The sequence below is a fragment of the Siniperca chuatsi genome, linkage group LG11, assembly GCF_020085105.1.
Source record: "Siniperca chuatsi isolate FFG_IHB_CAS linkage group LG11, ASM2008510v1, whole genome shotgun sequence".
Classification (NCBI taxonomy): domain Eukaryota; kingdom Metazoa; phylum Chordata; class Actinopteri; order Centrarchiformes; family Sinipercidae; genus Siniperca; species Siniperca chuatsi.
Window position 1 is genome coordinate 22075669 of NC_058052.1, and position 26219 is coordinate 22101887.

General features: G+C 38.4%; 1 protein-coding gene across 5 annotated transcripts in view; it reads left to right on the forward strand.

The window, feature by feature from the left end:
* anapc1 (anaphase promoting complex subunit 1) overlaps positions 1–26219 on the forward strand; it is a 153504-nt gene that overhangs the window by 23796 nt on the left and 103489 nt on the right. For 4 of the 5 annotated variants that reach the window (XM_044215538.1, XM_044215540.1, XM_044215542.1 and 1 more), the window contains exons 25-48: positions 1950–2028; positions 2664–2700; positions 3265–3338; positions 3857–4035; positions 4680–4766; positions 4935–5074; positions 5515–5633; positions 6074–6204; positions 6665–6805; positions 9685–9837; positions 10099–10180; positions 10579–10670; positions 11677–11811; positions 13142–13224; positions 14151–14229; positions 14351–14425; positions 15577–15629; positions 15820–15967; positions 16159–16355; positions 20119–20205; positions 21159–21276; positions 24012–24089; positions 24334–24401; positions 24581–24719. In XM_044215538.1, coding sequence (XP_044071473.1) covers positions 1950–2028; positions 2664–2700; positions 3265–3338; positions 3857–4035; positions 4680–4766; positions 4935–5074; positions 5515–5633; positions 6074–6204; positions 6665–6805; positions 9685–9837; positions 10099–10180; positions 10579–10670; positions 11677–11811; positions 13142–13224; positions 14151–14229; positions 14351–14425; positions 15577–15629; positions 15820–15967; positions 16159–16355; positions 20119–20205; positions 21159–21276; positions 24012–24089; positions 24334–24401; positions 24581–24719 — 2574 coding nt within the window. The remainder of the gene's footprint in view (positions 1–1949; positions 2029–2663; positions 2701–3264; positions 3339–3856; positions 4036–4679; positions 4767–4934; positions 5075–5514; positions 5634–6073; positions 6205–6664; positions 6806–9684; positions 9838–10098; positions 10181–10578; positions 10671–11676; positions 11812–13141; positions 13225–14150; positions 14230–14350; positions 14426–15576; positions 15630–15819; positions 15968–16158; positions 16356–20118; positions 20206–21158; positions 21277–24011; positions 24090–24333; positions 24402–24580; positions 24720–26219) is intronic. The other variant, XM_044215543.1, reaches the window with a different exon arrangement.

Genomic DNA, 26219 nt, shown 5'->3' on the forward strand with positions numbered 1-26219 from the left:
GTGGCATGGTTGTTGGTGCCAGACGGGCTGGTTTGAGTATTTCAGAAACTGCTGATCTACTGGGATTTTCGCGCACTGGGTGTCACTCCTGTCAGATATGAACAGGAAACTGAGGCTACAATTGGCACAGGCTCACCAAAATTGGACAATAGAAGATTGGAAAAACTTTGCCTCGTGCGATGAGCCAGAATTTGGCGTAAACAAAACAAAAGCATGGATTGATCCTGCCTTGTATCAACGGTTCAGGCTGGTGGTGGTGGTGTAAGGGTGTGGGGGTTATTTTCTTGGCACACTTTGGGTCCCTTAGTACCAATTGAGCATCGTTTAACCACCTCATCCGACCTGAGCATTGTTACTGACCATGTCCATCCCTTTTTGACCACAGTGTACCCATCTTCTAATGGCTACTTCCAGCAGGATAACGTGCCATGTCACAAAGCTCAAATCATCTCAAACTGGCTCCTTGAACATGACAACGAGTTCACTACTCAAATGGCCTCCACAAACTGAAGGCATTAAAAGTTCTTGAACAGTTAAATGTAGCATTTCAAATTCAGTTTTAAATTCAGTTTTAAGACAGGAAATTTCTATATTGACAAATCTGTTCAGTCAGGTAGATTTACATTCTCATGGGTCTGCAGATGTTGTCTAACGTAGCCTACTAATCAGACTTAATTGCCATTTCGTTTCACTTCGTTCTATTTAAATTGCTGAACAACGCAGAGATGTGGGGGTTGATTGAGAGATCTGTAACCAGGCTAATTCTAACACACATTTCGAAGATATTAAAAAAGGCTAAAAATAACCTTGATTAAACTCAGATGCCGTCACATATATAGAAATGGAAGAGTCAGAGGTGCTGATTTTGGCACAGTTGTCATTTTTGAGGCCATAGTTTGTAGTTTTGTGTTTTTCAGATGTTAAAAGTGTGTGACCTCTCTTCCTCTTTGCAAAGGCTGTTTTTTTGTGTGTTTGAAATATCTCCTCATGACTTTTGAGACTTTTGCTTCTTCAATGTCACATAACTTTGTAGTGATTGCAGTTGAAATAGTCATCAGTCCAGGGGCCGGTTTCACAAAGATGGACTTTGACTATTGCTTATATGTAACTAATAGTCAGACTTTAGATAGATGTCTAAATTCATCCATTGCACAAAGATTTTTAATTCTTGACCATCTTAAGTTGGACTAATTTTCCATGAATTCTGGGTAAATGAGACTTTTTTTCAAACTAAAAAACATGTCTGACTGAGCAACTGTGTCAAATTGTTCAGCTCCCTTTACTCCAGCAGAATTCAACTGTGTGCTTCATATCATCTGCACTAAGTTCTTGAAGACGAAGTACTAGACAGGCTGACATGGATACAAACAGTCAGGCATTTATATAGTCTTGTTTACTCACTGCTGTGTGTGCATGTACAGTATGTGAATGCTTTGGTTAGTAGCTCTAGCTCTTTTGTTTTGACCGTCATACAGTTTCTCCTAACACTACGCTGGTTTATATTGTGACGGATATAATGTCTGTCAGGATATGCAGTAGGAAGAGTAATTATACTAATTATAGTAGAAATGGCAAATGAGCTAGCCCCTCTGGTTCACCTCCCTTTAGTTCTAAATGCCTGAGTTATTTTTTCTTCAGCCAGGATCTTCAGTCCCGTTCTGTCTACCAGACATTTAGTTTTTGCTTATTAGTTGAAGTGTTAGAAAGAAGATCCATCTTCAGATCCACTTACTCTGTCAGGTATCTTAAATATGTGATGATCAATTCAGATCTTTTTTTTTTTCTTGTATCCATTTTTTATGAAATTTTAATGTTGTTTCAAAAATGATATTGATGTAATTGTCATGTTATGAACTCAAGGTTTTGTGTACAAATGATGCTGATGTTTTTGTGCGTTCTAGTATTTATCTTTGTCTTTTTTCTTTCTCTTTGTTTCTGTCTTTCCTCAGAGTTATGCTCTCTACATCACTGGAGATGAAAATGCTACTTCGACAGATGTATCAAAGTACCTGGCCAAGCTCTCTGCAGGTGTGTGTGTGTGTGTGTGTTTGTGTTTGTGACGAGCCTTCAAGATAATTTTACTTCTCTTTGATTGCACCCTGGGACTGTGTGTGTTTCTGACTGAACCCTGTGTGTTTCTGTGTGTGTGTGTGTGTGTGTGTGTGTGTGTGCATGTGAACATTTATTGACAACCAGCCCTTATTACCTGCCAGTCCCATAGTTCCCTGCTTCAGCAGTTGCTGCAGCTATTTGATCAGCCTCCTTTCCACTAACACAGAATTGGTCATTGACTTTGTGGGTGGTGTGAGAGAATCCCAAGTGACTGTTTTTTTTTTTTTCAGTTCTGTGTTGTCATTTTTCAATTACAAAACAACAGATGTCGTCCCACATAAATGCAGTCCTCCACTCATCAGAAACAAAATGTCACCTTCATTTAACCTGTAATTTAAGTGCCCATTCTTTTTAGTGACACATTTTAGCAACCAATCAGTGTAGGTTTGAAAATTGAATACAGTCCAGAGTTGTTTCCTTCAAACAAAATGCGATGAGCGTGATTTGACATCTCACAAATAGGAGAACAAACAAATCAACCTGTTGACCTGTTTCCCCTGCTATCTCCCTCTCTCATCTGTTTTTCTCTCTCTCATCCTCTACTTTTACAGGCCAGAAGTCTTGTTCCAGTGATCCGCACTACAGAAGGTAATTCAGCTCACAGAAATGAGTTTGATTTGTTTTTAGAGCAGCTACAGTAAGAGGATTAAACTTTTTTTTTTAAATCACTGTCAATCGTGAAGTTTATTTCTGTATATTGTGCAAAATACACCATTATAATTTTAAAAAGCATGCTAACATTAAATAACTCAAATATTAAAGGTGCCCTGGGGTGTTTTCATGCAAAGAAACAAAGCACCACAATGCATTTTGTGTATCCTTCAGGGCTAACAAACATGTTGAATGCATTTCCTTCCTCTTCAAACATTTTCAAAGCTGATTTAAAAATATAAAATAAACCTGTTTTGTTTACACGCTTGTTTGCTAGCTAGTAGTCTTCTTATTCATTGTCTTTGCTGACGCATTACTGTGTTTCTTGGTGCATTATTGCCACCTGTAGATGAGTGGTATAGTGTGAAACTACTGGCAGGAATGTGCAATATTTTCTTTAGCAAGTAAAGTTATTTTAAAAAATGTTCAGCAGTCTTTTTGCTTTTCATTAGGTTTTGATAGTCAGTAATCATTGTTGTAACTAATGTGTATTTTTTCTAGACAGAGCAGTGTGAAGGTCAAGTTTTCCTGTGAGAGTCTGGCTGAGCAGCTTGTGGTCTGGCTCACTTCAGAAGGCAAGCAGATCTTTTTTTTTCCAGTTTTTATCTATATAGAGGAAGGTGTGCTGAAGCCATATCCTCTTTTGCAGCACCGCACTGATTCACATGAATGCAAATTTACACATTCACACCTGTCAAGTGACACCACAGTCTGCCTCTCACAGCCAGACCACATGTCTGGAGTGTTAGTAAAGTCAGCAGATTTTTTAATACCTTTTTACCATTTTAGTAGCTACACAATAAAACATTTGAATGTATATAAGCGTGATTTGATAATATGTGTGTATACATAACAGTCTACATGTACTGTACTATTAGCCCCACGTCCAGGCTACAACAACAAAAAGTGGAGTTTAACCGACCAATAAAAACACATGTGACCAAAAGAAGACTGCATTAATTCTTTACATTTGAAGGAGTTTTTGAAATGGGACTGGCTTTTCTACCTGCTATGATGCATTCGTTTTTAAGTTCAAACGAGACAGCCTCTAAATTAGGACAGCTTATTGTTTGACTTGTTTTCACCGGTTAAGGTTTTACCCTGAAGGACCTGGAGTCAGTCCCCTTTGGCGTGGCTTTGCCTATCAGAGAGGCCATCTACCGCTGCCGGGAACAGCCGTGTTCTGATTGGTCCGAGGAGGTCTGTCTGCTGATAGGGCGACAGGATCTGACCAAACAAGCCCACAAGATGACCCTGGCCAAGAGCAAAGCTGTGAGTGTGAAATAAGTAACACCCAGAGTCAGACCAGCGTACACATGTTTCATTACAACTGTCTTTAAAACTCTGAATCCATCGTTATTGTGGCCAAAATATCCTAATATTGACTATCCTTGTACTTCTCAGCCCTAGTGAAAGGTTTTAGTCCAAACCTCACAAACAGAACAAACAATGTATGCAAATTCCACCAATCCCTGCAATATTTGATATAGTTCCAAATTGCTTGCAGATTTTCTCAGTCACTTCTATTTTTTTTTTCATAAAATCATCTTTATACTGTGGTTTTAAATGTTGCTACAGAAATTACGTTTACTCACTTAATAACTACATTAGTCAGTCTGCAAAACACAGAGGATATGGGGAAAGTGTCTGATAACCTGTAATTATAATAGTAATCAAAAAATTCTTTGCCTTCATACCAGTAATATTTTTGCGGCAGCAGCTGCCATTTCCCCCAATCCAATTAACTAACATTTATCTTAATAAATAATTCTAACAATAATAATAATAATAGTTTTAATAATCTTAAAACCAGTAAGGTTGTTGAGATAAAACATCAGTCACTGAAAACTGTCCAAACTGTCATTGTGGCTGTATGTGAATATGTGAATTGCTTGTGTGTGTGTGTGTATCTCCAGTCTGTAGGTTCAGGTCTGTCCTTGGAACCTCCTGCGACCACAGAAGCAGATGAGGAAGAAGATGGGATGTCGGACATTATTCAAGAGGTAACACAGGCAGTAAACATTATCTCTTGCATTGTTGGTCTGTATTCTCTCTAAAGATAATCTTTTCTAACCTTTATTAGATATCTAAAGAAGGCTTGTTGTTGATACCTAGGTGTTAGATGTTACAAATACAGGAGTTCTTGAGTGAAAATTTCTTCTCCTCTCCAGGTCACAGGCCTGATCTGGAGTCAGGATCTGAGGGTCCAGGAAGTCAGGAGGCTCCTGCAGAGCTCCAGGCCGGTCCGGGTCAGTGTTGTCCAGTTACCAGAGGTTTCTGACCACGAGTACATAGAGGAGAAAGAGAACAAGTGAGTATAATGTATGTGTGTGTGTGTGTGTGTGTGTGTGTGTGTGTGTGTGCGTGTGTGTGTCCTGACTGCAATTGCCGTGTTGCTGTCTGTGAGCATCTATGTCCCAAGACCAAAGGCAAAGGACATATACAATATATTTTTCTGTCCTTTGGTGCTTTTCTTCTCATGCCATACCATTTCAGATCAGTCTTTCTAAAAAAATTACTTTAGCTGACTTCTTTTTTTACTGTGTACATCTTTTGTTTGTCTCAAGCTCTGTCCTCCTTTTTTCTCTATCTTAGGGTTTTACAAAGAGAAATCATTGGGATGCCTGCTGTAATCAAGGGTGGCCTACACCTCCTGTCAATTATATAGGTTTTTCTGGCTCAGGGTCTGTAATGTTTCCTTAGTTTTAATTCCCTGCTCTCTTTTTGTCCCTGTCTTTGTATCTTCCCCAGACTCCTGCAGTTGTGTCAGAGGACCATGGCTCTTCCAGTTGGCCGAGGCCTCTTCACTCTCTTCTCCTATCACCCTGTACCGACTGAACCTTTACCTGTCCCAAAACTCAACCTGACAGGTAATGTGATAATGTTAAATTATGCACATTCTCACTCCTGTCTATGCATTGCCTAATGTCATTAAATATATGGAATATTGTGACATTTTTAAAAGTGTGTTTCAGAAAGAGAGACTGAGAAAATGTGATTAATCCTCTGGGCACATCAGGTTATATCAGTGAATTGATAACTTAATAGGAATATTCCAGAGTGTATTTTGTTGGTCATGAAGCACATTGAGGTTTTAATCTCTGCTCTAGAGGAAATTGGACTGTACAAAATCATTAACAACCTGGGAAGGAAAAACTCTTACTGCCCCGTGGCACAGCAGTACAGCCACCCAGGCATTCTTTACGTATATATTCTGTGTCCTGTTTGTTTCAATAGAAAAAACTCAGGGTGTTTGTGGTTTTGCATTTATTTCAAGATTTTAATGTGTATTTCAATTTTGCTACCCCAGGCCGCGCTCCTCCTAGAAACACTATGGTAGATCTAAACAGCGGGAACATTGATGTTCCTCCCAACATGACCAGCTGGCCCAGCTTCCATAATGGAGTAGCTGCTGGACTCAAAATAGCTCCTGCTTCACAGGTCAGTCTGAAACCACAGCTTCACTGTCTCCTCATCAGGCCTTGTGTTCAGTTTTACATACATGCAGCTGATTACTCACTTGTTTCTACAGTCTGCACTGCTGGATTTCAGTTAAATTTGCTGTGTATACTCACATTCCTTAAATAAATAATAAATAATCCTATAATAAACCCTAATGTTTTTGGTGATGCTGTAACGTATCCTTTAAATTCACCATCAGTGTGAAATTTCCACTTGTATACAAGAAAAATTAATTGACATAAAATATATTTATGGCATTCGTTAACCCTTGAAAAGATTTTAAAACTTCTTAAATTTGTACATTGTCAGACAAATTCATAGAGACTCTGGTCCCAGTTGTTCACGTTTGCATTGTAAACTTTCTCACTTTTCTGCAGTAAACAAACCGCCCTTATTCTTGTATAAATAAATGTGACCTTCATTTCTCTCGTTTCTTAAGGTGGACTCAGCCTGGATAGCCTACAACAAGCCAAAGAGCCCTGAGCTGGCTAATGAGTATGCAGGCTTCCTTATGGCCCTGGGCCTCAATGGGCACCTCACCAAGCTGGCCACGCTCAACATACATGACTACCTCACCAAGGTACACACACGTGCACACAATGTTGTACATGTACAGATACTATCTCAGTATTTGTTTAAAACCTTGAGTTTGTATGTGTATAATGGCAGACATATTTGGGTTTTATGAATACTTTCTACCTTAATGCTCAGTTTACAGTAGACAGGGGTCTAAATTACTGTTTCTTACTGCGGTACAAACACACACAGTACACACACCAACTCACAAAGAATTGCAAGAAAGGAAAACAAATATGAACTTAAATACAGTTTATACAAAGGTGCACGTATCTACTCTCATTAACACACACACACACACGCACACACCTACACACACATTTTTCTCTAGATGACTGTAAATGAGAGACGAGAACTCGCATCAGAGCCAGGCAGCCAGTCAAAACGAAACTCTGCCCTCTGAGAACTTTGTTACAAAGACAAGCCCTTCCCACTTTCAGGTGAGAAAAACAACAGAATGCTGCAAGCCAAATGTTATTTTTGCTAAATTAAAAAGTCAGTGTAAAGATGTGGTTGAAGATAACGAGTAAGCATTGCACCAAATCCACACAGAGAGTATCCAGACTGGGTTCGAGATTGATTCATTTTCAGTTCCCATTTTGATTCAGGATGTGAATTGAAGCTGCAGTTCATAATGATCAAAGAGCTTTCCTTATTAGTCATTTCTCTATAAATGAGAACTAAGAATGTTCTCGTACAGATTTTAAAGTACGTGAGATTGGGATAAAGTCCACTTTCTGAAATGGTTGAATTAAAAATATTCATGCCTCAACCCAGATCCATTCAGAAAGCTGCCAGCTCAAAAAACAATTTGATTCCCAAATGCTCCCTGTTCCAGTCTCAAGTGTTTTTTTATTTTTTTCCACCAATAACAATTTTATGTTTAGTTGGAATTATATATTATAATTATATATAATCAAAATCACCAAATTCATCCATTATAATTAATGCACATAAAATTATTTTTGGACAAAGATACTGACAGCTCCGAGTAACAAACACTGGTTTATAGTCAGCAGGAAAAAACAGCAGGAAACACTCCAGAGCTGCACAATTGATATATAATAAAGACAGGTGTGTGTAACTGACAGCCTTCAGTCTGAATGAAAGCCATGAAACATGGTTGACAGTGAAGCCTGTTTGTAGCTGGTGGTTTTCTATCAGTTTCTATTCTCACTGTAAAAGAGAAATTACACTGACATATACTTTGGATCAGTTCCTTAGAATTGGGTATGGTTGTGGTTTTAGAGAGAATGTGGAGGTGTTTTTGTTAATTGTGGCTTGAAGATTATCTAAGTGCAGGGTACAACGTTAAGTTTTTTTTTCACTTGCCTGGTTGGGCAAGTGGGTCAGAAATCTACTTGCCCAAAATCAATTTTTACTTGCCCCTATACAAATTGTTTTATTTATTAGCGGTTATCAAATAACAACAAAAACTAAATTTAATTTTTTGTTTAATCTATATAAATAAAGTAAATGAATCAGAAGGACACAGTGTGTCATAGATGCAAAGCAACAGACATTCTTGCGCATTGAAAATGGTATGACAATCCCCCTCCTTTTCCCTAGAGATGGACTCTTTAACTGTGAGTGAGTGATAAATTATCTAAATAAACTTTGTCTTTACCCGCTGCCATTTTCTCGTGAGATGGGATGGGTATCATTGGGATTTTATTGATACTACTATTCTTATTGATGCTCTTATCGGTTTGGTTCTTTACTAATAGTCTTATCAGTTCTTTTCCATTACAAAATAATTGCTTTTTAAAAAATATTATTTTAAAAAAGAATAAATTCTGAAAAGGATTAGAACTGAATATTTAAAATATTTAAAAAAAAAAAAATTTTTTAAACTAAATATTGTTTCCAGAGCAGCAACAGTGTTTACAACAGCACAAGTGAGTTGCTAGATTTACTTGCCCGACGTGGCATTTTAGTTAGATTAAATCTGTATGTTTAACATCTATTGTCTGTGAATCCACTAGAGACATGAAAGTAGTAGTAGTTGTTTGATATTTTCCTGGATATTTTTCAGCATTCCTTAATGAATTGTAAGGTTTATGTTTATAGAAAAATTGTGTTTTAAAGTTTACTGACTAATTGAGGAATTCATTCATTTTGGCATTGGCATTTTAATTGATCAACCTGACAATTAGTCATTCGTCAGTCAGTTTGTTAAATGGAGTGATTGATCTCCAACTATCCTTTACAAAATTAGTAGTTATAAATATTCTCAGCAAATTGACCACTGAATGGCAATCAGAGGAACAGTTAATCCAAAAAAGAAACTTGTGTTGATTTATTTAATGAACAACATATCAGTCAAAAACACCAGTGAAGTTCAGTGGTTTGGCAGCGGTTGGTGACTGGATCTTTTAATTTTAATACAAAGCAAAAATGTCCAGTATTTACTTTACACTCAAAATTTTAAATTATGGATTACCTATTTCAGAGTGTTATAACATGTAGGAGGAACGTGGTATTCCTTTTCGATTACTAAACACACACAGAAGGGATCCACAGGGGTTTAATGAAAACTGTCAGTCATGGTGGGCTGCTGTGGAAGCTGACTGAGCTTTTCAGATACCAGTCACAGTTAGAGCTGATTACATTGGAAGTCATTTGTTCAGCAGGTATTTAGTACACAGAAACACACTGCATGGTCTGATGTAATTTTCTGTCTACATTTTACTAAAATTGCCCATTCTTTGAAGAGATCAATTTATTTGTAGAAAAGACTGTTTCTCAGAAAAAAAACATCCCTCAGATCTCAGCTTTCAAAATGTACTGTGTTGTGCTAGGAAGTTATGAATATTCTTATCACTGACAACTGTCTCTTTGACAGCCCAAACTACCAACTTTCTTTCCCTGTCGCGCCATTAGGGCCATGAGATGACCAGCATCGGGCTCCTGCTGGGCGTGTCTTCAGCCAAACTGGGCACCATGGACATGTCAATTACCCGCCTGCTTAGTATACACATCCCTGCCCTTCTCCCACCCACCTCCACTGAGCTTGATGTACCACACAATGTTCAGGTAAGAGTGAGTGTGCTTACTTAAATGTCCACATGAGAATGGATCAGTGCAATGAGGAAAAATATTCATTGTGGACTGTGAAATTGCAGTACTATAAGTTATTATGAGTATATGAGTAATTTTGCTGCTATTAGTGTGTCTCTGTGGATTATGTTTATTAAGATCTTCAAACTGTCTCAAATATCTACAAAACTGTGCAATTGTTTACACACACAAACATTTAACAATAAGCATTCAAATCTCCCTCTGTCTGTTCTGCAGGTTGCTGCTGTAATTGGCATTGGGCTGGTGTACCAAGGAACAGGACACAGACACAATGCCGAAGTGTTGCTGTCTGAGATAGGTGTGTGTGTGTGTGTGTGTGTGTGTGTGTCTTATCTTTACCTTGTATTTTCTGCTCTGTTTTTGTATTGTAAAGTGACTATCACATATATTATACACCTGTGAGCACTAATTAGAATGTGGGCATGTTCAGTCACACAACACAAGAAAATATATCCTTACAAAACTTAACAAGTTACTCTTGGTCCGGGCTGGATTGACGCCCTAGTTCAAAAGTAATATTCAAGATGTTGGTCAACATTAAAAGCACAAACTTTATTTGTATTCAGGGAGAAGTGATTGACCCTCTGTGGTGTTCCGCTCTTGACCTTTGATCTTGCTTTGAGTGTGTTTCTTGCATTTTCTTGTCATGGATAGATGGTATAATTCAGGTTTTTGGCTTCTGTATGTGTCTTTCAGGTCGACCTCCTGGTCCAGAGATGGAGTACTGTACAGACAGAGAGTCTTATTCACTAGCTGCTGGACTAGCCCTGGGAATGGTCTGTCTGGGGGTAAGTCACACACACATAAACACTCTGCAGGTCAAATAAATATTTGCAGAAACATCTTAATGTTGTTTTAACCTGCTGGAATTTCCAGGTAGGCCGGGTTTGTCATATCAGAATGAATCAGATGGTTTTAGGGAAAATGTCGGTTAGAGATGAAGTGAAATCATTTAAATGTTTAGTTTTTTTGCATCATGATTGTATACTGTATTTTGCCAGTACTTTTTCTCTGGATTTCTCCCATATATCTGCATATCGTTGATGCCAAATGACAACGACAGAGAGAAGCAATTGCTTTCTCACAAAACCTGAAATATCATTGATATTTTAAAGCACAAACATTTTCTGCCATTAAACTTTGTTGTAGTTATTCTTTTTTGGTTAGATTTTTGCATTTGGTCAGGCATGCACAGTGGACAGAGGATTGATCCACTATGTCTTTCCATTAGAATGACCTGTAGTTTTTTCTTTTTAATTGTACAGAAGTGGGTTAACATTGAATTTTCCTGGGAGGTGAAGGTTGAGGGGGTGGGTGGGGGATCGGGGGGATGAGAAACTACAGTAAGTTAACTTCTAGCTCCTGTGAAAGAAACCTCATGTCAGTTGTCATACACTTTGTGATACTTTGTGTTCATGCTCACGGACAAAGAGGAAGAACATAAGTTCTCACACAAAGTTTACAATGACCTCTGTATTTTTGTCTGATATTGTTGTATAACTTTCTGCCGCTATATGACATTATGTTTCATTATCTCCTGCTTTTCTCTCCACTTAAATTATTTCTCTCCCAACTTGCCTCATCTCCAAACACTTGCACCTTTATTCCCTCCTCTCCACCGCTCCCTCCACCTCCATTTTCTCACCGTCCTTTTTATTCCACTTCCTCTTCCTACTTTTGTCTCATCATTTTCTCTCTTCCCATCTTATTTATGTTCCCATTCTTCCTCCCTACCTTCTCCCTTTTTGTCATCATCCTCCTTCCTTCCCTTGCCCTTCCTTCCTCTCCTTGCAGCATGGCAGTAACCTGATTGGGATGACAGACCTGAATGTCCCTGAGCAGTTGTATCAGTACATGGTGGGGGGCCACCGCAGAGCTCAGGCCGGGGCCAGCAGGGAGAGACACAAGTCCCCCAGCTACCAAATCAAGGTAGATGGACGAATCATTTTCTTTTTCTATTCGAGAAGAACTGTAATGACAGTTTTATGAAATGTAATAACATTGTTATTGCAGTGTAATTCACTGTACTGTTATAATGCTGAATGCTGTATCAATGTAAAACTGTTTAGTTTAATACATCTTCATAAAGCTGCCGATCTCTTCCATCATTCTTGAAGTCAAAAAAATTATTCATAACACTCTGATTATGACATTTCATATTGTAATAACTTTACTGTGATGTGTAATTATTAATAAAAGCTTTGTAGAGCCTGAGCGGTACATCAGCAGGGCTGATTATTGGCCAATACTGGTTTTTCACATATATATTATATGTTTCTAAAAAGAAATTGCAGTATAAAAATGCCAGAGATTTGTTTGAGGTACTGTAATGTAGAAACATTGTTGTCATTATGTAGTCCTGAGAATTAAATTATTAAACCACCGTACACATTATTTAGTTATTATCAAATCAGTTTTATTTATATAGCCGAATATCACAAATTTGCCTCAAGGGGATTTATAATCTGTACAGCAAATACCACACCCTCAATTCGGATAAGGAAAAACTCATAAAAATTCATAAAGATTATTTCATTTTCACATCATATTCTTCTCAGTTTTCATTACATAGTAATGGTAAATGGAATGGACTTATATAGCGCCTTTCTAGTCTGTTGCGACTACTCAGAACGCGTCAATAATAATAATGACATTGGTATGCAAGTGGTTCACACACCTCTTCAAATAAAGTTGACTGCAACACTTAACTAGCTAAGTTTCACAAATGTTGAAGTTAGACAAACAACAAAACATTGATAGTTAGCTGACTAGTTACTGTGGTTAGCTAGCTAACCAAATATTTTGCTTTCTCCAAACATTAGCATCTCTAACAGTAAGATGTGACAGGCATTGGTTTCTATTTATTTATAAAGCCCTTAATTGCAACTTGCCACAATATATCACTTCCTTATTAAACTGGTCCCACAGTCATTATTGGACTCATTCTAATGATTGGTTGAATGTCCCGTGTGCTAAGACTGAATTTGGGAAAACTGCTTTTGGTTTTTGGGCTGCACACACTTGATACGTTTTAAAAACACACTCTAAAACACATTTGTATCTATAACTCAATTGAAAACCATCATTACAAACTACTCCACAGTTGAATGTAATTGTTTTTAACTGTGTTCTGTTGCTGTGTGTTTTCTTGTTACTTATTTTTTGTGTGTATTGCATGCCCCCAATGATTCCTCAAGATTTAAAAAAAAAAAAAAAAAAAAAATGGTTGAATGAATTAAATTATCAATGGTCGTTCCAGGAGGGTGACACTATAAATGTAGACGTGACTTGCCCAGGGGCCACGCTGGCCCTCGCCATGATCTACCTCAAGACCAACAACAGGTGAGAAAAGACAAACAACTGATTTATCCACCCATCTTTTCAAGCGTAGACCTAAAGAAACTCTCTTTATAGATAAAATATCAATGACTCTTTCTACTACTTTCCATGTGCTGACTAGTTGGATGACTACTGACCTGATGGTACCTGCTCTTTGTGCATTACAAATTTGCTTACAAAGACATTATTCAAGTTATTCCCTTGCTGCCACAACTTCTTTTACTAAATTATAGCACTAACTAGAAGTATTTTGTTTAATAATGATCTTCTCACCTATTCAAAGAAATTTTGCTTTATTTTTTAGTTTATTTATTAATTTGTATCTCTTTTCACGGATAATTGGCATGTATGTATGTTTGTCATATGTCTGCATGTACTGATATATGTTATTCCTACTCTCCTGCTCAAGGTTTGAACAATTTAAAAATATTAGAATCTAAAGGGTTTTGATGCACCACTTTCCATTTTATTTTAAGATACGAAACAATAAAACATTTATATTAATAATTCATTATGCAAATTATCAGAAGAGGATGGTTATGCCACAAAATAACACGTAGTACCTCAAAGGCAGTATTGTACATTTATCAATAGCAAACTGCATAACACGTACAGAATCATCCACCAGTACTGCATTAACCCTGACGCTGAGTTTTATAAATATGGCCAAAGTGTGGTGCTTTCTACTTTCCACCCATTTCTTGTCCATGTGAACGTTGAGCAGAACATCCTAATCTCATCCCTCAGTGAGTCCAGTTGTCACATTACGCTACAGAAGAACAAGACTCCTCCAGTTTGTAGCTTTCAGCAATTGGTCAAGACGTTCCTGTCTTCTTCCAGGCTCATGTGATGCCGTCTGTCTATTGGTTGAGAGGGTGCTGAAGGAGGGTATTAACACCTCCTTGTCTCTTCCTGGTTATGTCCACTAGGTCGATTGCTGATTGGCTGAAACCTCCAGACACTTGGTTCCTGCTGGATTTCATCAAGCCAGAGTTTCTGCTGCTGAGGGTTAGTGTCGCCCTAGCTACGTGTGCGTGTGTGTGTGCGTACGTGCGTGATCATTTTTCCCACCTTTTTCTTAATCTGGTATATCTGTCTCTCTCTCGTTCTTGCCTCTCTACCCTCTCAGACTCTTGCTCGATGTATTATCATGTGGGATGAAATCCTCCCTAATACTGAGTGGGTCAAGAGTAACATACCCCAGGTGAGAAAACACACACATATACACACACGGAGCATTATTGAACTGACATATTTGGAGCTGTGATGCTGCAGATCTGGCAACATGTCACTATGACTTGTAAAGAATTCCCAGCTGTGAGGGTTTGTTTGTTTCTGTGGTGGGGGGCAGGTTCAACTTTTTCAGTCTGGTTATTTAGTCAATTCCGGCGGCTGATTTGTTTCAAAGGGTACACGGATTTTGTTACTTTCTCTGTGATAGCAGTAACAGAATAATTACTTGGCTATATCCAGTTCATCAAAGCTTTTACATTTGCTACTGTACACATTTACTGTCTAGTAGCTCTTTCCTGTTGCACACAAAGAGGAACCTGTGTAGTTAGCATGAGCAGAAAGAGCATGACGTGTTCATTAGCAGAAAATCCACTGAAGAATGTTTGACTGGTTATCTGAACAAAGGGCAGTGCGGAAACACCTCGGCAATACCATAACAACTACCGTAGAGGAGCGAGGCAGTGAACGTCACACTGCTCGGAAAAGGCAGTGGTAAAATATAAAAATGGTTAATAATAAAAAATGTCTATCTCCTAATAAAGCAACAAAATGGGTGAAGCCAGTGTGCTGGATATATTCTGCCACTCTGTAAACATAGGAGTTTCTTAGAGAATTATATGATATTTATTGCTGTGGTCGTTGGTTATAAATGTATCACCTTTTTTTAGTAATTCAATTTTTTCTGTCTGGTTAGTATGTCAAATGGTAATAAATGCTAGTAACCAGAGCTTTAGCATATTCAGAACACTTTGTCATTGTAATCAGGTACAAAACGCTGCACCATAGCGTGTTGCTATAGTCGATCCAAAAGAGAATATATAATTGCTAAATTTATTCAACAATTTCTACAAAGCTCAATTTTTTACTTCAGCCCGTCATTATCAGCACTGGTAAAATTATCTTTTCTTCTAGGTGATTCGATGTTTCTTTCTGAAGCACTCCCTGGGACTTGTTGTCTTTTATATACAGCATCTTGTACTTAAAGTACAGTAATTCATATGATTCAGTTGGGAGAATTTTATGTCTATTTAAATGTTAGAAATGCTCAAACAGCCAGTTACAGACTATATAGAAAGTATCAATAAGACTGTTACTGTTTTCTACATTTTGTTTTGTTTTCAGATCATGAGGGGCACATTTGACCCTTCAGAAGACATTAACATGGAGACAATGGCGTGAGTATTTAAGCCATTTCATTTTTATCATATAAATTCTGGGTTAAAACTTGACTATTGTACCTCTTCAGGGGATTTTAGTGTAATCCGTGATTTCTTTATGTCACCAGCTTCTGTAGTTGTGGCAGTAATCTTTTCCACAGTGTCCCACCACCATGACTGATCATGTTATTTTATTTGTTTTTATCAGCCAAGCCCAAGACTACATTACTGCCGGGGCCTGTCTGGCATTGGGTTTACGCTTCGCCGGCTCTGCCAACTCTGATGCCTTCGACTGCCTCTACGAGTTTGCCAAGACCTTTATGAAGATCATGTCCTTCGCTGGTACAGCTGCTGTTGTAAGTGTTTGTACAATTTTTTATGTGTATGTTTGAATTTGTACTTTGATCTGTTATAAGAATAGCCCCACAAGATTGTCAAAGTCACGAAAAGTGCTGTTTTGCCTTATCTACTTGTACTTTAGATAATGATTTCTTATATTTCCCCTTTGCTGTCTCTTTCTCTTTCACATGTGTGCTGGTTCCTCCAGCAGATGGGTTATTACAACCTGCAGACTGGTCTGTCAATGATTCTGCTGGCTATGTCCATGGTGATGGCCGGCACCGGGAACCTGAAGGTCCTGCAGCTCTGTCGCTTCTTCCACAAGCGGACCGGCGGCGAGATGAACTACGGCTTCCACATGGCTCATCACATGGCACTGGGTCTGCTCTTCCTGGGAGGGGGCAGGTGAGACGCCAACACACACGCATACACACCAAACAGGTACTCCTCTACGGACCTTTTTCCACAGCAGCCGTTTAAACGCTATATTTAGGTACAAAAACATTAAAGTGGTGCTGAGAAGATTAATTGATCAATCAATAAGTCAAAAAATATTTAAATGTTGTCATACATTACAATACAAGGATTTACTAGTTTTGATCTGTTTTATATCATTGTAAATTATTTCTGGTCAGACAAAATAAACAAACTGTTGGTTACAAAAATATGCATACATATACATTACATAAACAAGAAACCAGCTCAACATTTGTTTCTTACAGATTTAGCTGAAAACATGTTTTGTATACACTTTACACAATGAACTGTATTAATCCATGTCATTATTTCTAAATCTTTAAATGGTATTTCAGCCTGAATGTTATGTATGTAGACCAGAATGCAGAAATGGCACACAAATAAGACACACTTTAAAGGATAAGGCTGGTGTTATTCTGTATTTTTTTTTTATGTCAACAAATCCCATGAAAATACCAAAACCAACATGGTGTTACTCTGTCTTACAATACTTTCTGACCTCCCCACCCTATCTGTGGCACTCAGCTGTGGGCCCATTTGTGCCTACTGAGGAGATAAATCGTTAAAAATGGGCCTTAAATATATTCTAAAATTTCCTAAAGCAGCTGGGCACTCAAATTTTTAGCTAACTATACTCAAAAGGGAGTAAATGGAGCATTTGTTGGGGACTATTTTCAACTGCAGATTAATACAGATGTGGTGCTCAAGGGAGTATTTTTGGCAGCAGGATGGTGTATGTTGGACTGACTCAAAATAAACTATAGCTCCCATCTTGGTAATGAATGAACGTGTCAACCAGTGCAACAGTGTGGCTCATTAATGTGTTTGTAATAGTTTTTGGACAGCAATTCCAACAGACGAATAAGATATATCAGACTTCGGCAACACAGGCAGTACTTATTAGTAAGATTAATTCACTGTTGGTTTTGGTCTTTTCATGGGATTTGTTGACTATAAGGTAAATACCAAAAAGGCCACTGAACATAGTGAACATAGTGGCAGCTGAAGAGGTGGCAGGCAGGGAGGAGATTTGTGTACACATAAAATACTTGCAAGCACATATACATGCACAAGAAGAGATTAGAAGGTGATCATAGTTTTTCATAGGAGCCCTTGAGCAAGGAACTGACCATCCAATTGTCCCTGACCATCTGGTTTCATCTGAAGCAGTGTGTTGCAAACAAAACATGCAAACACGGCTAGAATTTACACTGTCACTATTTACAGTGTGTCACTGTATTAAAATACAGTGACACACATACACTTTGGGTTTTGGCTCATGATTTTTTGTTGAGGTTAATTACATTCTACCTGTAGTCTGTCATATGGCACATTGCACACACACACAAACACACTTACCAAACTATATTTGTTTCTGGGAAGGACCAGGTACGCCACGTACACGCACATGGTGTGTGGGTTATCCACACAAATACACACAAGTCTGTTTTGAGTGCTGTCTTGTGCATAATGAATGCCATTTACACACACACACACACACACACACACACACACACACACACACACAAAAACCAAACAAGGTTCCTCCAACCACTGACCTTGGCCTGTGTATTTTCAAGAGAAACAATGGCTCCCACTCTCTCATTACATGTTGCAAATGTTTCTCCACCTACAGCCGTAATCAGATGAACCTTTTGATTTTATTCAGATCGTGTTTTATTTTAGACCTGCCAGCTGAAAGCCCACGCAGCTGCAGGGACTCAGTTTGAATGTCATGCACCGTAGTGTGTATTATCATGTGTGTTACCGTGGGTCTGCTGAGATTAAAGTTCATGCTGGTGCCATGTCATTGTTTTATTTCCTTCATTCTTGTCCTCTGCTCCTGTGTCATTCAGTCTCTCACCTATTTGTATTGAAAATTTCTATTCACATTTGCTTTCAACGTGTTTCATCGTTATCCATTTATCATTTCCTCCCTCCTTCCCTCTCTCTTTCTGTTTGCTCAGTTAGTTTCTCTTCCCATTTATTCAGTTTTTTTAGCAGGAAACTGAAGTGAAAGTTAAGTTTTTCCACCCAAAGTAACATGTGGCATTTGGACTAATGATAGCTACAGCACACTGTAGACCTATATTCGCTTATACCAAAGGCTGACAGGGGTTTTGCATGTTCTTCCCGTGTTTGCGTGGGTTTCCTGCGAGTGCTCTTGTTTCCTCCCTGGACACTGCCCACTGCTTCTAAAATAGTTAACGTGGGTCAAATGTAGAGGACAAACTTCCCCACAGGGACTAAAAGTATAACTTCACACATCTTTATGGGTAGTAGAAAACAATAGTAAAACAGCGAGAAGTTTTATTTTTTGCTGCACATATTGGAAGTTCATACATAAGAAGTTGAAAATGTCGAGCCCAGGATAAAAAGGAAGTGAGTCAGAAGATCCGTTGTTAGCCCGCAATCCTCCTTTTAACGGCTCCATTGTCCTGTGTTGTATTGTTTCTGTTTCTAATGTTGCGGTTAGTCAGTTGAAAGTTGTGAAGTTGCAGATTTCATTTAATGGTCAAGGAAAATCTGTGATGTTATTGGTTGAAAAGATGAGACTGTTGATGCCTCACAGTTTGACCATGGTGCTTTTTTGAAGTTAAAAAAGTATTTAACCATATTTGGTGAAGAGAGTAGAGTACTGAGTAGAGCAACTGATTCCCAGTCGTTTTGGCTTAAAACAAATCGATATCTGCTTGCGACCCCTTGTCATATGTTAATGGTTGTGAGCAGTTTGACCAAAGAAGGATTTCTCCTTTTCAGGTTGTTTAATTTGAAGGATTTTTAAAAGCATCTTTTTCAGTATGTGACCACCAAAAGATGCTGTTTGTTTGAAAGGAAATAATTGCTTTAAAAATTAGCAAACAGCAAAACAGCAAATTCTCACTGAACACCATGTATGTGCTTTAAATCCAAGAGTTTAAAGGTCAGTTTAGCCCCGTATGATACTAATACCAGAAATTTAGTTAGGTGTTCTGTCCTTAGCCTTAAACAATTTTGAAACAACTGGTGAATGCAATTCTCAAAAATTTGCTATTTATTGGATACCAATACAACTCTCATTCGTTAGTGACTAGTTATTCATTGCTCTTAAATATGCCTGTTTATTGTCACTTTACCACACTGTGAGTCTCTATTTTAGATTGTTTGAATTATAAACTTGTGGGAGAAGAATGTAAAGTTCCATGTGGTTGAGGCTCTTAAACATGCCCCAAGCAGCCATTTAATTGAAGAGCAACATCCTTTACCTCAGTTGACCCTTAATAAGTACTCTCACAAGTAACTTTCCATGTACAAATAGCCTTTATTGTCTGACCCGACTTTATGGTAATGACTCCATTAGTCAAAGTACATGCTTAACAGCTAACTATTATGTTTAAGAGGCTCTGTTGTGGCCTGTGATGACGTTAACTAGATTACAACACACACACCTGGTTTCACTAACAGAGAACAGAGGGTTTGTAAAATGTGTTTAATTTGGAGCAGTGTGTCTTTCAAAACTTGTGCAATATTGACAGTGCTTTGTGTTTTGTTTTAAGTGCAGGTTGAGAAAGACATTCATGCATTTATTTTGATCATGAACACTGTAATTTTGTTATTTTTAAACAAGTTGAGAGAGAGAGAGAGAGAGAGAGAGAGAGAGAGAGAAGAATTTTCAGTATTTGTGATGCTGTTTGATGTTGTCTTATGTTAGGTACACCCTGAGCACCTCCAATTCAGCCATTGCTGCCCTCCTGTGTGCCCTGTACCCCCACTTCCCTGCTCACAGTACTGACAACCGGTGAGACCGACAAACACACACACACTATGATAACAAGACCTTGGTCCAATAGTGTATACAGATGCTTTATAAAGTTTGTTTTTGTTTCTGTTTGGTGCTGACTGGGTAATGTTTGTCGCATGTGATGATCCAAAGAGTCCCAGAAGGTGGAGATAGATATGAGGATGAGAACACTGTAAACCTTCGATTAGTGACGGACAACCTACTGAATCTGAGGTCACCCGAGTTTGTTGGTGTATTAAACCCCTCTTTCATGCTGCACCATGCAAATTAGAGCAACCCCTAAATTATTTGCAATTACTAATTGATTGCTACTCTAAATGCACACACAGAACATCCCACCCAGCAGTGGTAGCTTGTATCTGGATTCATCTGACACATTTTTTATGTCTGATTTTTGAAAAATTTAGAATACAATCACTGACAGCAAGTATTTTGTGCTAATATTGAATATTTTGACTTTTTAAATGCCAAAAGATAGAAAGCATGTCATGTTTCTCCCAAAATGTAATTCCTGTCAGGGTTGAAAAACCTTTTTAAACAATATTTACACCATTATGGGACTTACTGCTCAATGGAAACTAGTTAAATGAAAAACCTTAAAAATTGGATCGTGGATTCTTATATGCAGCATGACACACCCGACCTATTTAATGGTTGGGGAAGTTTTGGATTGCATTATGCTCGTGTGTAATTAACAAAAACATAATTTGAAGTGAAATCAGTAAATCAAATAAACAATATAAATACAATGATTTTATAAATTCATCAGGTTTTCCAAACACTTCATCTGTAGGTTTGGTAAAAGAGGAGCTTCCATCATACAGGAGAATAAAAACATGACTGCTCGTCTGTCTTTACTTCATTAAAAGACAATATACTGGATCTGTCTGGCCCTTTCATATTCATATTACTTCAAAAGCTGTGTGTTGATGTTGCTCTTGTTACTGCAGCTACCACCTGCAGGCCCTGCGGCACCTGGCCGTGCTGGCTGCAGAGCCACGCCTGCTGGTCCCTGTGGACGTGGACTCCCTGAAGCCCTGCTACGCCCTCTTAGAGGTCACCTACAAGGTAAGTTCATCAAGGTTGGTCAGGCTGACACAGGTAGCCACAAACCTGTGAATGAAGGAGAAGCTCCCCCATGATCTGCCCTTCCCTTGACCAAGGCACTTGTCCCAACACCGCTTCAGTGTAGAGGCTGATTTTGTAGTTTGTCTTTAAAATGTTTCACAAAGTGTGTTAGGAGTAAAAACATCAGATGATTAATTGATTAGTGGTTATTCATATCTACAGACTGTATCATTGCTTCACCATGACTGACCATGGAGGTAAGATAACATCCAAAATCACGAGCTAACGTGCCCTACTGTAGCCCTATGTTCTCCATTTACTGGTCAGTATTATAGAATGAAACGTCCCAAAACTCAAAGTACAATTTGTTTGTCCCATAGCATGCACTTCCTCCCTTTCTCTCTCGTTCTCTGTCTCTGTCACACACTTATAAAATTGTCCATCCCTGCACTTCCTCTTGACAAGCTGTTTTACATGCAAACACACTAACATGAACTGTCATGTACAATATGGGCTGGTTTCAGTTCATTGTGAGGCGCGAGAAAAATACGCCTGTCCACCAAACTAGCACATTCTGCTTTTCGTCAGCGTTACTGCTGTCAGCTGGACATCTTTCTTCGAACTCACAGTTTAGACACTTGAGGTGTAATTTGTAGAACTTGCTCACACATCAACCAAGGCTAGCTTGCAACCAGATAAATTAAGTTCACTCACTTTATTAGAATTAGTTCAGAAATATACAACTTCCTACCACTGCAAAAACAACCACATCTCATCCATATTGCTTGACTGTTGCCTTTATGAGAGCAGTAGTTTTATTTATTTTAGTACCAGCTGAAATAGTGTTATTTAATCTGTAATATTATATATTGTTATTAATTTATAACATTGCTAATTGTTTATAGGATCCCCATTTGTTTCTGCTGATGCGGTTGCTAGTCTTCCTGGGTTCTATACACAGTACATGGGACAAGATCTAGACATCAACAGTTAAAACTAAAAGAGAGAAGTAAATAGCATGAAGAATATAAAATACAACAAAAATGAAATAATTACACAGTTTAAAACAAGACTATGCTGGTACATGACCCAGAAAGAGATGAGAGATGATTACAGAGTTAGAGTTAATGTATTTGATGTACTTTGGTAAAAGGTTCCAAAATGAGGAAGCTCTGTGTTGAACTACATCTTTGAAATTATTTGCTTTACTTTATTCGGTATGCACAGATAATGGGCTCTGAACAATTTTGTGTTACACCCCTACTAGTGGCTGAACCCATTGATCTTGTAGGTTAGCAAACTGCCTACCTTCGTTTCACTACAGGCTAAAAAAATAAATACGTTTAACCAACATAATTGTAGGTCAGATCAAGGTTTTGACGTACTGGTGCAGTCCACAGTGGCTCAGACTTCAGGTGTTGCCTGACCTTGCACAAGACTACAGTGTGTCCATTCATTTTGGATCATGTGCGCTCATGTGAAGCAGGAAGCAGACACACACTGGCAGCTGGTCCTGATGCCCCACCATTTTTAGAGACACTTTAAAAAAAAGAGTTTGTTTTTTTTAAATCGCAACCATCTATTATAATGTTTAACCAGAAAATTAGATGCTTATATGAGAGAAACTGTAGATGTTTTTCTAGCATTCCATATTTACTCAGCTATTATTTTCCTCCAGTCTATCTGGAGTGATAGACTGCAGGAAAATAATAGCTGAGTAAATATGGAATGCTAGAAAAACATCTACAGTTACTTTCATATAAGCATCTAATTTTCTGGTTCTGCCCCAGCTTTTTCAAACATGTACATTCGACAACCATTGTTGCAATACTGTAGTTGTGTCTTTACAGATGCAGTAAATAGCTCCTGAATTACAGGAGTAGTAATTTCTAAATCTCCCTTTGTGAGGTTTTGTTGCTGCTCTGTATAGATGTGGCTAGTTTAGTAGTCTTACTTTGTTCTCCAGTGTTTCTGCAGCACTGTGAGGTCCTGCCACATTTGCTGTAGCGTTGTTTGTAACTCTGTTAAGAATTATGTGTTTCTGAATTCTTCTTTTAAAGCTTTCAGTAAAAAGTAAGCCATTGTGACTGTGTTCTAAAGCAGATCGTGTGACCTATATAGAAAATGGGAAACACTGAGAAGAGTAGATGTGTGCACATCCAATGGGAGGGTAGGTGGTAGAGTTTTATAGATGCAAGATGGCTTTTGAATGGAAGTTTGCAGATTTAAATCCCTGATCACCTGGACAAATCTTGTAGAGGAAAGGGAATGAGCAGCACTTCAGTTTCCTTAAACTTTGCCGCTTAAGATTTAAGCGTTCCTGATATTTCAGTATTTCCACATATGAAGGTTGGTGGAAGGTTAAAGATACTGTAGAGGTTGTTGGCCACAGTGGGGACCACCTCTGACAGCATTCCTCACTTCAATTTTAATTCACAGCAGAAAGCTCAGCTTGACACTGTGAACATCATCCGTCGTTACGTCACTCCTTGTGTGAGAAAAATACAAACATTCATACAGATTTTATATGCTGTATGAGAGCCTATTAAATTTCACTTAAAATATTTGAGGAAACCTACTTCTTAGTAACATTATGTGTAAGTACAGTGAGCTGTTTCATTTCTTAATGAGCAATACCCAGAGTGTTGTAATATAGGAATGTAGCAATATTGGGTATCCATACACTTCGATGCAGCTGTAAGGTGTTGGTATGACGTGTTGGTATGTTGTTTCAGGAGACCAAGTGGTACGATGAGACGACCGTAGAATTGATGGCTCCCACCATGCTTCCTGAGCTGCACCTTCTCAAACGGGTAAAGCCTCAGAACAACACTTCACAGCTTCTGGACTTTGTAGTCCAGTGGAAACTTGACTCAGTGTAGCTCCCTCTTTGCTGAGGATTAGTGATATGGGTGTAGAGTATTGATAAATGTTCAAAATATTAACAGTATCAATTCCTTATGCCACCCAAGCTATTAGCTATTATTTGATAAATCAAGCACACCCTGAAATCTTAGTCCTTTTTTATTTTCTAATTTGTGTTTCTATTTATTGCAGATAAAGGTGAAGGGGCCACGATACTGGGAACTGTCGGTAGACCTCAGCAAAGAAACACAGCATCTAAAGTAAGTACAGGGGGAAATTACTATATAAGTCATCTGCAAAACTTAAACAGAGGTTTTACAGGCAATCATTCAAATTAAACCACTTTTTGTCACTACAGATAGATTAGTGGAAGCTCTGATCTCATGTATTGATTTGGTCGACTGATATAAAGGACAATCTCTCTATATATTTCCCTCAGGTCCATCCTCTCCAGAGATGGGGTGTTGTATGTAAAACTACGGGCGGGCCAGCTGCCCTACAAAGACGACCCTCAAGGCTGGAAGAGCCTGCTGGCCTCCACCGTCAACCATCGCAACTCTGGAGTGAGAGCCTTCAAGGTAAACACATCCATCACTAGAAGTCCATTTAGTTTCTGTAGAGCTGAGTGATCTGGTGAACTAGGCCAACTTTGAGATTCTGTACAGACTGAATGTGTGGAATTTCCACCTTTCTTTATTTGCTGAAATTTGCAGGCTGTGTTTATTTGCTAAAAACAGCCAAAGCTCCAACAACATTACAATGTTATTTCACAGACCACATTGGCTGTGGGTTTGACAATGTTGATAAACTAGAAGTTATGTTTGCTTGATTATTCATAATGGATATAATGTCATGGAGGGAGGGAGGTTAGCTTGCTACTAGTCTCATGTTTCTCTCATGATCATAGTTTTTTAAAGTTTTGCATTGCTCAAATCACAATTTGTTGATACATTTTTGGCCAAGTCATGCAGACACATCTTCACCTCAATTTGCACCATGTCAATTTGAGTCAGTTTGCATCTTTCCACTGAGTTTGTTTGCAAACAAGCTGCCTCTAAAATGCTTAATGTTTAGTCTGAAGACATCTTTAGGAAGCCTGTGGAAAGTTGCCCATGGCTTTTAGTAGCCAATCAAATTCTGTCGTTTCACAGATGTAGAAGGTTTTATAGATTTATAATGTCCACCTAATTCAAGGACTTGCTCAGTGATTAAGTCTTTTTGGAAAACCCAGCTTCCCAAAACCTGCTTCAAGTACCTCTGTTAGTCATTTCCCACATCATTCAGAATGATGATGATTTAATCAATCTCCGAAAAGAGGCAGTAAGTTAATGTTTTAGTCATAGTGAGATTAGTGGGGACATGTAATTTATGATCATCTGAGTGTCTATGATTGAGCCTCAGTTGGGGCTTCATTATTCACACTCTGGTGTTTTTTGTTCTACTGTGGGTGTAGAAATTAGTGTCTGTGCTTTTTCTACAATGGATATCCGGCTGTATGATGGTTAAACACCCAAAACTTGACATTTACTGTGGATGCTTTAGATCACTGAAACATTTTCTGTGGTCCAAGTCCATCTTAGCTGCTGTAAATGTCCTGACATGTTGACAAAATAGACCCAAAGTTGCAATGTCACTTATTTAGTTATACTTAATTTGGATTTTGTCTTTAATAACATTTCCTTTAATAACTGGGTTTGAAACAAAACAACACATTTTAAGAAATAAGTCTGCACCAATAAGAAGTGATTGGAATTGAATTGACCTCCCCAGTGGCTGGTTGTGTCCAGTCTTGGCAGGTTGTCACTACAGGTTCAGCAGGCAGCTGTGTGGTTGACAGACTATTACTGACAGACTATTACTGGTTCCCTGATGGCCTCAGTGTACGCTGTCAATACACCTGCAGATCTAAAGGGGGAAAATAAAACACAAAACACACATTATTTATTCCACTCGTCCTCACTGTCCTTCCTCCCCTTCATCTCTTTCTTCTTAAGTATTCATCCTTCCTTCCTTCTCTTGACCGCATCTTCTTGTACCCGTTTCATTAATTCATCCACCCGACTCTGGATTTTCTAAAA